We start from the raw sequence: 17,176 nt of genomic DNA on the forward strand, positions 1-17,176 counted from the left end.
ATATGTAGGACATATTTTCCAGCTTCCACCCTAAACACGTTAAAGAAGCCATCCCCTACGGACAAGCCCTCCGAATACACAGGATCTGCTCAGATGAGGAGGATCGCAACAGACACCTCCAGACGCTGAAAGATGCCCTCATAAGAACAGGATATGGCGCTCGACTCATCGATCAACAGTTCCAACGCGCCACAGCGAAAAACCGCACCGACCTCCTCAGAAGACAAACACGGGACACGGTGGACAGAGTACCCTTCGTCTTCCAGTACTTCCCGGGAGCGGAGAAGCTACGGCATCTCCTCCGGAGCCTTCAACATGTCATTGATGAAGACGAACATCTCGCCAAGGCCATCCCCACACCCCCACCTCTTGCCTTCAAACAACCACACAACCTCAAACCGACCATTGTCCGCAGCAAACTACCCAGCCTTCAGGAGAACAGTGACCATGACACCACACAACCCTGCCACAGCAACCTCTGCAAGACGTGCCGGATCATCGACACGGATGCCATCATCTCACGTGAGAACACCATCCACCAGGAACACGGCACATACTCTTGCAACTCGGCCAACGTTGTCTACCTGATACGCTGCAGGAAAGGATGTCCTGAGGCATGGTACATTGGGGAAACCATGCAGACACTACGACAACGGATGAATGAACACCGCTCGACAATCACCAGGCAAGACTTTTGTCTTCCTGTGGGGGAGCACTTCAGCAGTCACGGGCATTCAGCCTTGGATCTTCAGGTAAGCGTTCTCCAAGGCGGCCTTCACGACACACGACAGCGCAGAGTCGCTGAGCAGAAACTGATAGCCAAGTTCCGCACACATGAGGACGGCCTAAACCGGGTTGTTGGATTTATGTCACATTATCAGTAACCCCCACAGCTTGCCCCTGGTCTTGCATAATCTCACTAGCTGTTCTGTCTGGAGACAATACCCATCTCTTTAACCTGTGTTTAATGTTCCCTCCAACCACATTATCTGTACCTTTTAAGACCTGGCTGGCTGTAGAGATTTGCATTCTAATTAGTATTCTGTAACTTGATTTCTGTGTCTGTGCACTGTTGGAGAACAGAGACCACTCCATCTGATGAAGGAGCAGCGCTCCGAAAGCTTATGGTATTTGCAACCAAATAAACCTGTTGGACTTTAACCTGGTGTTGTGAGACTTCTTACTGGACATATTTTACACAGAGGGTGGTGGGGGCCTGGAATGCGCTGCCGGGCAAGGTGGTGGAGGCGGACAGACTGGGAACGTTTAAGACTTATCTTGACAGCCATATGAACGGAGTGGGAATGGAGGGATACAAAAGAATGGTCTAGTTTGGACCAGGGAGCGGCACGGGCTTGGAGGGCCGAAGGGCCTGTTCCTGTGCTGTATTAAGAACAAAGAACAATACTTTGTTCTTTGTTCTTTGTTTTAAGATACAGGTGAGACCATGTCGAGAGTACTGAGAGTAGTTTTGGACCCCTTATTGAAGGAAAATATCATAGAATTCAACAGTGCAGGAGGAGGCCATTCGGCCCATCAAGTCTGCACCGACCACAATCCCACCCAGATCCCATCCCCATAACCCCATGCATTTACCCTAGCTAGTCCGCCTGACACTAAGGGGCAATTTAACATGGCCAATCCACCCTAACCCACACATCTTTGAAAGATGTTAGTTCACAGGAGGCAGGTCAGAGAAGGTTCACTAGGATGACCCCTGGTGTGGAAGGATTGTCTTATGAGGAAAGGTTAAACAGGTTGGGACTCATTGGAATTTAGAAGAATGAGAGGTGATTTCATTGAAACATAGAGGATTCTTAAGGGGTTTGACAGGGTAAATGCTAAGAGGATGTTTACCCTGAAGTAGGCCATTTTCCAAAGCCATATTTTTATTATCTCATCAATATTTACCTCATTAAACATATTCATTTATTGGACTGATTGGCACCATTCATAACGTGCCCACAATGCAGAGGGGAACACCCGAATGGACATTCGTTTAAATCCCCCTCTGCACAGCTGAGAGACCTTTCATTTCAAAGCCGACAAAAGATCATTGTTCTGCCCAGCAACAGCACGAAGCTGCATTTTAAACCGGCCTTTGGCCAGAAGATCGGGATATCTGCGACTCAAGACCTGGCAGTGGGATATATGGCATAACCGGACTGTCAATAAAATATTATGGGAATAAAATGGCCAAGGCAGGCAAAGAAACTTAATAAACCAGGATAAAAAGAATAAAAGATTAGATGAAATCCCCCTACACACAGCAGGACAAAATGACATTAACACCTAATCTCGCAAGCATAGAATACAGACACAAAACATCAGAGGTTGATTTAGATAAGGGGACACATCGAGAGGATAATGGGAAACACATTAAAACACCGGGGCAAGAACAGGCAGTCCCATTAACACGGACACACACCATACAGATGCAAATTGACAAAGTCTACCAGGGAACTTCCTGACCAGATAGGCCACTTTTTGGGTATTGTAAAAATGTATGAGCAAATGTTCCCGCTCGAATTTGGATTCCTATAAATATCCAGAGCAAATGTGTAACTGTTGAGATCAACGTGGCCAAGCCACTGTTTCTGAGCTGGCTACGCGGGTCTCCGTGGGATCCCAGTAATTGTACAATAAAGAAAAACGCTTTGAACCTTGCCTTGCGACTCGACCTCCTTGAATGCACTGGTACAAGGGATTTTTCCCTACAACACCCCTCATGGGAGAGTCTAGGACCAGAGGCCCAGTCTCAGAATAAGGGGGCACCAATTTAAGACTGAGATGAGGAGGAGTTTCTTCTCTGAAGGTTGAGTCATTGGAGCTCCTTGCCACAGGGAGCTGTGGGGGCAGAGTCCTTGTGTATATTTAAGGCTGAGATAGATTTTTGATCAGTAAGGGAATCGAGGGTTATGGGGAAAGGGCAAGAAAGTGAACGTGAGGAATGGTGGATTAGCCATGGTTCTGCTGAATGGCGGAGCAGGCTCGATGGGCCGAACTGCCTTCTCCTGTTCCTATTTCTTATGGTATGCTGTGAAGAAGGTATGTGTGTCGGTGTGGCTGGGACTAATTTAGTTAGGCTGAGGATAGTTAGGTTGCAAGGTTTAAATCATTAAAAGGGTTAGGTGCAAAAGCAGGCATTTGAAGTGGAGATGACCAAGCTACGATGTGTAACAAGTAAACACAACGCGAGTAGAAATTTGCATGAGGAGATAAGTGAGGATCGGGACGTTTAGCTGTTGAATTTCAAAGGGAAATGAAAAGGAGATTTACAGGCAAAACTCATAAATGAATAAAACAAAGTTATTTTGCTTATATTTTTCCTGATACTAGTGGCCATTAGAAGAACCTGAAAGATTTTTATATTCTGGAAAGATAACTTTCAAGTAAGGATAAGAACAACAGTTTTACAGATGAAAGAGAAAAGAACACATTTGAAGAAAGATTGGAAACTATTCTAGGAGCAGTGGCCATGTAAGATCTTGAAGAGAATGCTGTGCTGTGTCAGAGCTGTGAAAGAAGCAATGTGAAGGAGTTTTCAGCCACTCCAGAGAAGTGTCTCTTTGTTCCAGGAAGCAGAGCGTTTTTCAAAGCCTTGGATTTCCACAGTCGAGTGAGAGAGAGCAGGCCGATGATGTAGCCCCTATAGGTGCCTTGTGGTAAATCTACTGGAATTTTATAGATTTAATATCTATAAGGACATTTGCCTAAAGGGGTGTTTATTTGTGAGACTAACTGAGGAGAAATCTTTTTGGGAAATGTTTGTCAGACTATTTCTAACAGTATAAACATGATTTTGTATATTTAAGTTCGATTTTGTGAATAAATGTTTTGATTTAATATCTAAAATCTCCAAAAGTGGTATTTGATTTTTCTTTACTTCTGACTTCAGTACACAGACCATTCTCATAATAAAGTATAAATTGAAAATTGTTGTGACAGCTTGCCCAAGTTTCCCTTTGGGATTTGGTCAGGCCAGATCATAACATGACAATATAAGAAATAGGAGCAGGAGAAGACAATCCCAATGTGTTTACTGAGCAGTGAAGTTCGGCTCACAATAGACAGCAATAGCAGGGAACCGAGCAGACCCTCGCCTAGGCAGTGTGTCTGTCACCTGGAACAAAGTGACCAGGTACCTTTTATGACAATTTAATCATTTCATGGTCAAACATTATCAAGGCTAGTTTAATCAATTCCAGATTTATTCCATTGAATTGAAGGTCTCCCAGCTGCCATGGTGGGATTTCCCAAACAACCAGACTTCACATACTGATCAATGTACAATTCAGGGAGATGTTACACTGAACACTTTCATTCTCCAAACATCTTCACAACCTGAGATTTAAAAAACAAAGTTCCTCAGCCAAAGCGGACAATGCACCCTCCACACCCGCAATCCCCCTCCATACCCGCAATCCCCCTCCCCCCACATTCCCCCAACCCCCCACATTCCCCCATCCCCCCACATTCCCCCATCCCTGCAGCCAGTACCTGCAATCCGGATGACAGCTCTCTCTGCCGGATCCATCACCCGCCCACTCTCCATTGCTACCTTTGAGTGTTTGGATCTTTGGTGCTTGGCTAGATTCCAGGGTAGAGTATCGCCTTTATTGGGCGATCCATTTCCTTCAGTCGGATTCTCATCCATCCTGGATCGGTGTAATCTCAGAAACTGACGCTTTTCCTGTAAGGAATATCAATGTGTGAGTCACAACTCAGGAGTGAGGGCAGAATCTGATCAATCCTTCAAACTCCAACAGCCAACAATCAGCCCGAGCCCCCGTCACCGCCACCCCACCCCCACCACCCCGCCCCACCACCCCGCCCCCGTCACCCCGCCCCGCCACCCCGCCCCCGTCTCCCCGCCCCCGTCACCCCGCCCCCACCACCCCGCCCCCGTCTCCCCGCCCCCGTCACCCCGCCCCCACCACCCCGCCCCCGTCTCCCCGCCCCCGTCACCCCGCCCCCACCACCCCGCCCCCGCCACCCCGCCCCCGTCACCCCGCCCCCGTCACCCCGCCCCCGCCACCCCGCCACCCCACCCCCGCCACCCCGCCCCCGTCACCCCGCCCCGTCACCCCGCCCCTGCCACCCCGCCCCCGCCACCCCGCCCCCGCCACCCCGCCTCCGTCACCCCGCCCCCGCCACCGTCACCCCGCCCCCGTCATCCCGCCCCCGTCACACCGCCCCCGCCCCCGCCACCCCGCCCCCGTCACCCCCGTCACCCCGCCCCCGTCACCCCGCCCCCGTCACCCCGCCCCCGCGCCCCCGCCACCCCGCCCCCGTCACCCCGCCCCCGTCACCCCGCCCCCGTCACCCCGCCCCATCGCCCCGTCACCCCGCCCCGTCAGCCCGCCCCGTCGCCCCGTCAGCCCGCCCCGTCGCCCCGTCACCCCGCCCCGTCACCCCGCCCCGTCAACCCGCCCGCACCCCTCGCCCCGCCCGCCCCGTCACCCCGCCCGTCACCATCACCCCGCCCACCCATCACCCCGCCCCCGTCACCCCGCCTCCATCACCTCGCACACCCGCGTCACTCTGCCCGTCCCCGTCACCCGGCTTCCCCCGTCATCCCGCTCGCCCGTCACCCTGCCCACCCGCCTCCGTCACCCTGCCCGCCCGTCTCCCTGTCCACCCCCCTCACCCGCCTGCCCGCCCCTGTCACCCACCTGCCCGCCCCGTCACTCCGCCCGCCCCCGTCACCCCGCCCAACCCCGTCACCCAGCTCGCCCCGTTACCCCGCCCACCCAGTCGCCCTGCTCTCCTCTGTCACCACACCCGCCCCCGTCACCCCGCCCGCCCCATCATCTTGCCCGCCCCGTCCGCCCCGTCACCAGTAACCCACCCCCACACATCCCAGAGCACAACCCACACAAATCATCGCCCCGTCTACACATACCCGCAAACCGCACTCATTGCCCCAGACATAAAACCGAGCAACACCTCAGACAAATCCCACAACCCGAGACACAACTCCCACACATAACCCCATACAAAACCCCACCCACTCACCCGACACAACCCCTACCCACACCCCTTACACAACTCCCACCCACACCCCCGACACAACCCCCATCCACACCCCCCGACACAACCCCTACCCACACCCCCGACACAACCCCTACCCACACCCCCGACACAACCCCCATCCACACCCCCACACAACCCCCATCCACACACCCCGACACAACCCCCATCCACACCCCCCAGACACAACCCCCACCCACACCCCCGACACAACCCCCACCCACACCCCCGACACAAGCCCCATCCACACCCTCGACACAACCCCCACCCACACCCCCGACACAACCCCCATCCACACCCCAAACACAACCCCCAACCACACCCCCGACACAACCCCCACCCACGTCCCCCAAAATAACCCCCACCCACACCCCCAGATACAACTCACACTCCCAGAAAAAACACCCACCCATACCCCCAGACACAACCCCCACCCACACTTCCTGACACAAACTCCACCCACACCCCAAGACACAACCCTAGAGACACAACCCCCATCCACACCCAAACCCCCTGACACAACCCCCACCCACACCCTCTGACAAAACCCTGACACGGATAGCGATGAACATTGTCGGACAATACAGCAGGATATAGATATGCTGGAAAATTGGGTGGAGAAATGGCAGATGGAATTTAATCCAGATAAATGCGAAGTGATGCATTTTGGAAGAACTAATGTAAGGGGGGAGTTATACAATAAATGGCAGAGCCATCAAGAGTGTAGAAACACAGAGGGACCTAGGTGTGCAAGTCCACAAATCCTTGAAGGTGGCAACACAGGTGGAGAAGGTGGTGAAGAAGGCAAATGGCATGCTTGCCTTTATAGGACGGGGTATAGAGTATAAAAGCTGGAGTCAAAGAACAAAGAACAAAGAACAGTACAGCACAGGAAACAGGCCCTTCGGCCCTCCAAGCCTGTGCCACTCCTTGGTCCAACTAGACCAATCGTTTGTATCCCTCCATTCCCAGGCTGCTCATGTGACGATCCAGGTAAGTCTTAAACGATGTCAGCGTGCCTGCCTCCACCACCCTACTTGGCAGCGCATTCCAGGCCCCCACCACCCTCTGTGTAAAAAACGTCCCTCTGATGTCTGAGTTATACTTCGCCCCTCTCAGCTTGAGCCCGTGACCCCTCGTGATCGTCACCTCCGACCTGGGAAAAAGCTTCCCACTGTTCACCCTATCTATACCCTTCATAATCTTGTACACCTCTATTAGATCTCCCCTCATTCTCCGTCTTTCCAAGGAGAACAACCCCAGTCTACCCAATCTCTCCTCATAGCTAAGACCCTCCATACCAGGCAACATCCTGGTAAACCTTCTCTGCACTCTCTCTAACGCCTCCACGTCCTTCTGGTAGTGCGGCGACCAGAACTGGACGCAGTACTCCAAATGTGGCCTAACCAGCGTTCTATACAGCTGCATCATCAGACTCCAGCTTTTATACTCTATACCCCGTCCTATCAAGGCAAGCATACCATATGCCTTCTTCACCACCTTCTCCACCTGTGTTGCCACCTTCAAGGATTTGTGGACTTGCACACCTAGGTCCCTCTGTGTTTCTATACTCCTGATGACTCTGCCATTTATTGTATAACTCCTCCCTACATTATTTCTTCCAAAATGCATCACTTCGCATTTATCCGGATTAAACTCCATCTGCCACCTCTCCGCCCAATTTTCCACCCTATCTATATCCTGCTGTATTGCCCGACAATGCTCTTCGCTATCCGCAATTCCAGCCATCTTCGTGTCATCCGCAAACTTGCTGATTACACCAGTTACACCTTCTTCCAAATCATTTATATATATCACAAATAGCAGAGGTCCCAGTACAGAGCCCTGCGGAACACCACTGGTCACAGACCTCCAGCCGGAAAAAGACCCTTCGACCACTACCCTCTGTCTCCTATGGCCAAGCCAGTTCTCCACCCAACTAGCCACTTCTCCTTGTATCCCATGAGCCTTAACCTTCTTAACCAACCTGCCATGTGGGACTTTGTCAAATGCCTGACTGAAATCCATATAGACGACATCCACGGCCCTTCCTTCATCAATCGTTTTTGTCACTTCCTCAAAAAACTCCACCAAATTTGTAAGGCACAACCTCCCTCTTACAAAACCATGCTGTCTGTCACTAATGAGATTGTTCCATTCTAAATGCACATACATCCTGTCTCTAAGAATCCTCTCCAACAACTTCCCTACCACGGATGTCAAGCTCACCGGCCTATAATTTCCTGGGTTATCCCTGCTACCCTTCTTAAACAACGGGACCACATTCGCTATCCTCCAATCCTCAGGGACCTCACCCGTGTCCAAGTCTGATGATGCAGCTGTATAGAACGCTGGTTAGGCCACATTTGGAGTACTGCATCCAGTTCTGGTCACCACACTACCAGAAGGACGTGGAGGCGTTAGAGAGAGTGCAGAGAAGGTTTACCAGGATGTTGCCTGGTATGGAGGGTCTTAGCTATGAGGAGAGATTGGGTAAACTGGGCTTGTTCTCCCTGGAAAGACGGAGAATGAGGGGAGATCTAATAGAGGTGTACAAGATTATGAAGGGGATAGATAGGGTGAACGGTGGGAACCTTTTTCCCAGATCAGAAGTGATGATCACGAGGGGTCACAGGCTCAAGGTGAGAGGGGCGTGGTATAACTCAGATATCAGAGGGACGTTTTTTACACAGAGAGTGGTGGGGGCCTGGAATGCGCTGCCAAGTAGGGTGGTGGAGGCAGACACGCTGGCATCGTTTAAGACTTACCTGGATAGTCACATGAGCAGCCTGGGAATGGAGGGATACAAACGATTGGTCTAGTTGGACCAAGGAGCGGCACAGGCTTGGAGGGCCGAAGGGCCTGTTTCCTGTGCTGTACTGTTCTTGGTTCTTTGTTCTTTGACACAACCCCCACCCACACTCCCTGACACAACCTCCACCCACACCCCAAGACACAACCCCATACACAGCCCTCACCCACACCCCCGACACAATCCCCACCCGAAATCCCTGACACAACTCCCACCCACACCCTCTGACACAAACCCCACCCACACCCTCTGACACAACCCCCACCCACACCCCCAGACACAACCCCCACCCACACCCCCAGACACAACCCCCACCCACACCCCCAGACACAACCCCCACCACACCCCGACACAACCCACACCCAACATAACCCCACCCCCAGACATAACCCCGCCCCCCACACCCCCAGACACAAACCTCATCCACACCCCCAGACACAAAACCCATCCACACCCGACACAACCCCAACCCACACCCCCAGACATAACCCCCACCCACACCCTCCGACACAACACCAACCCACACCCCTGGCACAGCCCCCACCCGCACCCCAGACAGAACCCTCTCTCACACCCCCTGACACGACCCCCACCCATACCCCCTGACACAACCCCCACCCATACCCCCTGACACAGCCCCCACCCATACCCCCTGACACAACCCCCACCCATACCTCCGACACAACCCCCACCCGCAGCCCAGACAGAACCCTCTCTCACACCCCAACATAAACCCCACCCATAATCCCTGACACAACCCCCACCCACATCCATAGAACATAGAACATAGAACATAGAACGCCACAGCACAAACAGGCCCTTCGGCCCACAAGTTGCGCCGATCACATCCCCACCTCTAGGCCTATCTATAGCCCTCAATCCCATTAAATCCCATGTACTCATCCAGAAGTCTCTTAAAAGACCCCAACGAGTTTGCCTCCACCACCACCGACGTCAGCCGATTCCACTCACCCACCACCCTCTGAGTGAAAAACTTACCCCTGACATCTCCTCTGTACCTACCCCCCAGCACCTTAAACCTGTGTCCTCTCGTAGCAACCATTTCAGCCCTTGGAAATAGCCTCTGAGAGTCTACCCTATCCAGACCTCTCAACATCTTGTAAACCTCTATCAGGTCACCTCTCATCCTTCGTCTCTCCAGGGAGAAGAGACCAAGCTCCCTCAACCTATCCTCATAAGGCATGCCCCCCAATCCAGGCAACATCCTTGTAAATCTCCTCTGCACCCTTTCAATGGCTTCAACATCTTTCCTGTAATGAGGTGACCAGAACTGCGTGCAGTACTCCAAGTGGGGTCTAACCAGGGTCCTATAAAGCTGCAGCATTATCTCCCGACTCCTAAACTCAATCCCTCGATTAATGAAGGCCAGTACGCCGTACGCCTTCTTGACCGCATCCTCCACCTGCGAGGCCGATTTAAGAGTCCTATGGACCCGGACCCCAAGGTCCTTCTGATCCTCTACACTGCTAAGAATGGTACCCTTCATATTATACTGCTGCTTCATCCCATTGGATCTGCCAAAATGGATCACCACACACTTATCCGGGTTGAAGTCCATCTGCCACTTCTCCGCCCAGTCTTGCATTCTATCTATGTCTCGCTGCAACTTCTGACATCCCTCCAAACTATCCACAACACCACCTACCTTGGTGTCGTCAGCAAACTTACCAACCCATCCCTCCACTTCCTCATCCAGGTCATTTATGAAAATGACAAACAGCAAGGGTCCCAGACACAATTCCCCACCCACACCCCGACACAACCGCACACCCAGAAATAACCCCCCACCCTCACCCCCAGACACAACCCCTTCCCGCACCACCCAACACAACCCCCATCCACACCCCCAGACACAACCCCCACCGACATTCCCTGACACAACCCCCAACCACATTCCCTGACACAACCCCCAACCACACCCTTCAACACAACTCTCACCCACACCCCCTGACACAAGCCCCCACATCCCTGATACAAACCCCACCCACACCCCCAACATAAGAAGAAGAGCCAGGAGGGGACATGAGAAGTCTTTGGCAGGTAGGATCAAAGAAAACCCTAAAGCTTTCTATAGGTATGTCAGGAGTAAAAGAATGACGAGGGTAAGATTAGGGCCAGTCAAGGACAGGAGTGGGAAGTTGTGCGTGGAGTCTGAAGAGATAGGAGAGGCACTAAATGAATATTTTTCGTCGGTATTCACACTGGAGAGGGACAGTGTTGTTGAGGGGAGTACTGAGATGCAGGCTGTCGGACTGGATGGGATTGATGTTCAGAAGGAGGAGGTGTTAGCAATTCTGGAAAGGGTAAAAATGGATAAGTCCCCTGGGCCGGATGGGATTTATCCTAGGATTCTCTGGGAGGCTCAAGAGGAGATTGCAGAGCCTTTGGCTTTGATCTTTGTGTCGTCATTGTCTACAGGAACAGTGCCAGAAGACTGCAGGATAGCAAATGTTGTCCCCATGTTCAAGAAGGGGAGTGGGGACAACCCTGGTAATTATAGACCAGTGAGCCTTACTTCTGTTGTGGGCAAAGTATTGGAAAGGATTATAAGAGATAGGATTTATAATCATCTGGAAAGGAATAATTTGATTAGGGATAGTCAACATGGTTTTGTGAAGGGTAGGTCGTGCCTCACAAACCTTATTGAGTTCTTTGAGAAGGTGGCCAAAGAGGTGGATGAGGGTAAAGCAGTTGATGTGGTGTATATGGATGTCAGCAAAGCGTTTGATAAGGTTCCCCATGGTAAGCTTTTGCAGAAAATACGGACACATAGGATTGAGGGTGATTTAGTGGATTGGATCAGGAATTGGCGAGCTGTAGGAAAACAGAGGGCAGTGGTTGATGGGAAATATTCATCCTGGAGTTCAGTTACGAGTGGTGTACCGCAAGGATCTGTTTTGGGGCCACTGCTGTTTGTCATTTTTATTAATGACCTGGATGAGGGCATGGAAGGATGGATTAGTAAATTTGCGGATGACACTAAAGTCGGTGGAGTTGTAGACAGTGCGGAGGGAAGTGGCAGGTTATAGAGGGACATAGATAAGCTGCAGAGCTGGGCTGAGAAGTGGCAAATGGAGTTTAATGCGGAAAAGTGTGAGGTGATTCACTTTGGAAAGAGTAACAGGAATACAGAGTACTGGGCTAATGGTAAGATACTTGGTAGTGTGAATGAACAGAGGGATCTGGGTGTCCATGTGCATAGAACAAAGAACAAAGAACAGTACAGCACAGGAAACAGGCCCTTCGGCCCTCCAAGCCTGTGCCGCTCCTTGGTCCAACTAGACCAATCGTTTGTATCCCTCCATTCCCAGGCTGCTCATGTGACTATCCAGGTAAGTCTTAAACGATGTCAGCGTGCCTGCCTCCACCACCCTACTTGGCAGCGCATTCCAGGCACCCACCACCCTCTGTGTAAAAAAACATCCCTCTGATGTCTGAGTTATACTTCGCCCCTCTCAGCTTGAGCCCGTGACCCCTCGTGATAGTCACCTCCGACCTGGGAAAAAGCTTCCCACTGTTCACCCTATCTATACCCTTCACAATCTTGTACACCTCTATTAGATCTCCCCTCATTCTCCGTCTTTCCAAGGAGAACAACCCCAGTCGACCCAATCTCTCCTCATAGCTAAGACCCTCCATACCAGGCAACATCCTGGTAAACCTTCTCTGCACTCTCTCCAATGCCTCCACGTCCTTCTGGTAGTGCGGCGACCAGAACTGGACGCAGTACTCCAAATGTGGCCTAACCAGCGTTCTATACAGCTGCATCATCAGACTCCAGCTTTTATACTCTATACCCCGTCCTATCAAGGCAAGCATACCATATGCCTTCTTCACCACCTTCTCCACCTGTGTTGCCACCTTCAAGGATTTGTGGACTTGCACACCTAGGTCCCTCTGTGTTTCTATACTCCTGATGACTCTGCCATTTATTGTATAACTCCTCCCTACATTATTTCTTCCAAAATGCATCACTTCGCATTTATCCGGATTAAACTCCATCTGCCACCTCTCCGCCCAATTTTCCACCCTATCTATATCCTGCTGTATTGCCCGACAATGCTCTTCGCTATCCGCAATTCCAGCCATCTTCGTGTCATCCGCAAACTTGCTGATTACACCAGTTACACCTTCTTCCAAATCATTTATATATATCACAAATAGCAGAGGTCCCAGTACAGAGCCCTGCGGAACACCACTGGTCACAGACCTCCAGCCGGAAAAAGACCCTTCGACCACTACCCTCTGTCTCCTATGGCCAAGCCAGTTCTCCACCCATCTAGCCACTTCTCCTTGTATCCCATGAGCCTTAACCTTCTTAACCAACCTGCCATGTGGGACTTTGTCAAATGCCTTACTGAAATCCATATAGACGACATCCACGGCCCTTCCTTCATCAACCGTTTTTGTCACTTCCTCAAAAAACTCCTCCAAATTTGTAAGGCACGACCTCCCTCTTACAAAACCATGCTGTCTGTCACTAATGAGATTGTTCCGTTCTAAATGCACATACATCCTGTCTCTAAGAATCCTCTCCAACAACTTCCCTACCACGGACATCAAGCTCACCGGCCTATAATTTCCTGGGTTTTCCCTGCTACCCTTCTTAAACAACGGGACCACATTCGCTATCCTCCAATCCTCAGGGACCTCACCCGTGTCCAAAGAAGCGACAAAGATTTCCGTCAGAGGCCCAGCAATTTCACCTCTCGTCTCCCTGAGCAGTTTAGGATAGATGCCATCAGGCCCTGGGGCTTTGTCAGTTTTAATGTTCCCTAAAAAACCTAACACTTCCTCTCTTGTAATGGAGATTTTCTCTAACGGGTCAACACCTCCCTCCGAGACACTCCCGGTTAACACGCCCCTCTCCTTCGTGAATACCGATGCAAAGTATTCATTTAGGATCTCCCCTATTCCCTTGGGTTCTAAGCATAATTCCCCTCCTTTGTCCCTGAGAGGTCCGATTTTCTCCCTGACAACTCTTTTGTTCCTAACGTATGAATAGAATGCCTTCGGATTCTCCTTAATCCTGCCTGCCAACAACATCTCGTGACCTCTTTTTGCCCTTCTAACTCCCCATTTGAGTTCTTTCCTACGCTCTCTGTATTCCTCCAGAGCTCCATCTGTTTTCAGTTGCCTGGACTTAACGTACGCCTCCCTTTTCATTTTAATCAGATCCTCAATTTCCCTGGTTATCCACAGCTCTCGAATCCTACCTTTCCTATCTTTCCTTTTTACAGGCACATGCCTATCCTGCAGCCTTATCAATAGTTCCTTAAAAGACTCCCACATGCCAGGCGCGGACTTACCCTCGAACATCCTCTCCCAATCAACATCCACCAATTCCTGCCTAATCCGGCTATAGTCAGCCTTCCCCCAATTTAGCACCCTGCCCGTAGGACAGCACTCATCCTTGTCCATTACTATCCTAAAGTTAACAGAGTTGTGGTCACTATTTGCCACATGTTCCCCTACCGAAACTTTGATGACCTGACCGGGCTCATTTCCCAGAACTAGGTCCAGTATAGCACCCTCTCTAGTCGGGCTATCTACATACTGTTCCAAAGAACCTTCCAGTACGCATTTTACAAATTCCTCCCCGTCCGGACCCCCAGCTCTAAGCACTTTCCAGTCTGTGCCAGGGAAATTAAAGTCCCCCACTACAACAACCCTATGTTTTCTGCACCTATCCAGAATCTCCTGACATATCCTTTCCTCCACTTCCCGTGGGCTGTTGGGTGGTCTGTAGTACACCCCCAGCATAGTGACTGCACCCTTCCTGTTTCTGAGTTCCACCCACAGCGACTCAGTACATGACCCCTCTAAGTTGTCTACCCTCTGCACCGCGGTAATATGCTCCTTAACTAATATCGCTACTCCCCCACCTTTTTTAGCCCCTCCTTTGTCTCGCCTAAAACACTGATACCCCGGAATATTCAGCTGCCAGTCCTGTCCTTCTTTTAACCAAGTTTCCGTCACCACAACCACATCCAAATTCCGCATAAGCATTAAGGCCCTAAGTTCGTCTGTTTTACCCGTTACACTCCTCGCATTGAAGCAGATGCACTCCAGACCTCCAGGCCCAGTCAGGTCCTCCTCCTCCAGAGTGCTCCTCTTCTTAGCTAGCCTTGCCCTGGCCCCCAGCTCAACCCCAGCCTCAGTATTTACGGAGATCCCTGAAAGTTGGCACCCAGGTTGATAGGGTTGTTAAGAAGGCGTACGGTGTGTTAGCTTTTATTGGTAGAGGAATTGAGTTTTGGAGCCAGGAGGCCATGGTGCAACTGTACAAAACTCTGGTGCAGCCGCATTTGGCGTATTGCGTACAGTTCTGGTCGCCGTATTATAGGAAAGATGTGGAAGTGTTGGAAAGGGTGCAGAGGAGATTTACCAGGATGTTGCCTGGTATGGTGGGAAAATCGTATGAGGAAAGGCTGAGGGGCTTGAGGTTGTTTTCATTAGAAAGAAGGTGAAGAGGTGACTTAATAGAGGCATACAAGATGATCAGAGGATTAGATAGGGTGGATAGTGAGAGCCTTTTTCCTCAGATGGTGATGGCTAGCACGAGAGGACATAGCTTTAAATTGAGGGGTGAGAGATATAGGACAGATGTTAGAGGTAGGTTCTTTACTCAGAGAGTAGTAAGGACGTGGAATGCCCTGCCTGCAGCTGTAGTAGACTCATCAACATTAAGAGCATTCAAATGGTTATTGGATAAACATGTGGATGATATTGGAATAGTGTAGATTAGAGGGGCTTTAGATTGGTTCCACTGTTCGGCGCAACATCGAGGGCCGAAGGGCCTGTACTGCGCTGTAATGTTCTATGTTCTGTAACCCTCACCCACATCCCCGACACAACCCTCACCCACACCCCAGACAGAACCCCCGCTCACACTCCCTGACACAACCCTCACCCACATCCCCGACACAACCCTCACCCACACCCCAGACAGAACCCCCGCTCACACTCCCTGACACAACCCCCACCCACACCCCAGACAGAACCCCCTCTCACACTCCCTGACACAACCCCCACCCACACCCCTGACACAACCCCAACCCACACCCCTGACACAACCCCAACCTCCACCAACACTCCCTGACACAGCCCCCACCCACACCCCGACACAACACCCACCCACACCCCCTGACACAACACCCACCCACACCCAACACAACCCCACCCGCAGCCATAACCCCCAACCCATACCCCCAGACACAACCCCCACCCTCACCCCCAGTGTGTGTGGGTTATAGAACATATATCAGATGCTCGAGGAGTATAAAAAGTGCAAGAAGCTACTTAAGAGGGAAATCAGGAGGGCTAAAAGAAGACATGAGGTTGCACAATAAGTGGCAGAGTCATCAGGAGTATAGAAACACAGAGGGACCTAGGTGTGCAAGTCCACAAATCCTTGAAGGTGGCAACACAGGTGGAGAAGGTGGTGAAGAAGGCATATGGTATGCTTGCCTTTATAGGACGGGGTATAGAGTATAAAAGCTGGAGTCTGATGATGCAGCTGTATAGAACGCTGGTTAGGCCACATTTGGAATACTGCGTCCAGTTCTGGTCGCCGCACTACCAGAAGGACGTGGAGGCGTTAGAGAGAGTGCAGAGAAGGTTTACCAGGATGTTGCCTGGTATGGAGGGTCTTAGCTATGAGGAGAGATTGGGTAGACTGGGGTTGTTCTCCTTGGAAAGACGGAGAATGAGGGGAGATCTAATAGAGGTGTACAAGATTATGAAGGGTATAGATAGGGTGAACAGTGGGAAGCTTTTTCCCAGGTCGGAGGTGACTATCACGAGGGGTCACGGGCTCAAGCTGAGAGGGGCGAAGTATAACTCAGATATCAGAGGGACGTTTTTTACACAGAGGGTGGTGGGGGCCTGGAATGCGCTGCCAAGTAGGGTGGTGGAGGCAGGCACGCTGACATCGTTTAAGACTTACCTGGATAGTCACATGAGCAGCCTGGGAATGGAGGGATACAAACGATTGGTCTAGTTGGACCAAGGAGCGGCACAGGCTTGGAGGGCCGAAGGGCCTGTTTCCTGTGCTGTACTGTTCTTTCTTCTTTGTTCTTTGCTTTGGCAGACAGAGTGAAGGAAAATCCAAAGAGCTTCTATCGGTATGTTCGGAGCAAAAGGATAGTGAGGGATAAAATTGGTCCTCTTGAAGACCAGAGTGGTAGACTGTGTATGGAACCAAAAGAGATGGGGAGATACTCAATGGTTTTTTTGCATCCGTATTTACTGAGGAAGCGGGCACGGAGTCTACGGAAATAGGGCAAACAGGTAGGGAGGTCATGGAAC

General features: G+C 51.3%; 1 protein-coding gene across 2 annotated transcripts in view; it reads right to left on the reverse strand.

The window, feature by feature from the left end:
• LOC144504463 (plectin-like) overlaps nucleotides 1-17,176 on the reverse strand; it is a 745,079-nt gene that overhangs the window by 615,579 nt on the left and 112,324 nt on the right. For both annotated transcript variants that reach the window (XM_078229777.1, XM_078229768.1), the window contains exon 4: nucleotides 4,501-4,693. In XM_078229777.1, coding sequence (XP_078085903.1) covers nucleotides 4,501-4,693 — 193 coding nt within the window. The remainder of the gene's footprint in view (nucleotides 1-4,500; nucleotides 4,694-17,176) is intronic.

Source organism: Mustelus asterias, chromosome 2 (genome assembly GCF_964213995.1).
Source record: "Mustelus asterias chromosome 2, sMusAst1.hap1.1, whole genome shotgun sequence".
In the NCBI taxonomy this organism is placed as follows: Eukaryota; Metazoa; Chordata; class Chondrichthyes; order Carcharhiniformes; family Triakidae; genus Mustelus; species Mustelus asterias.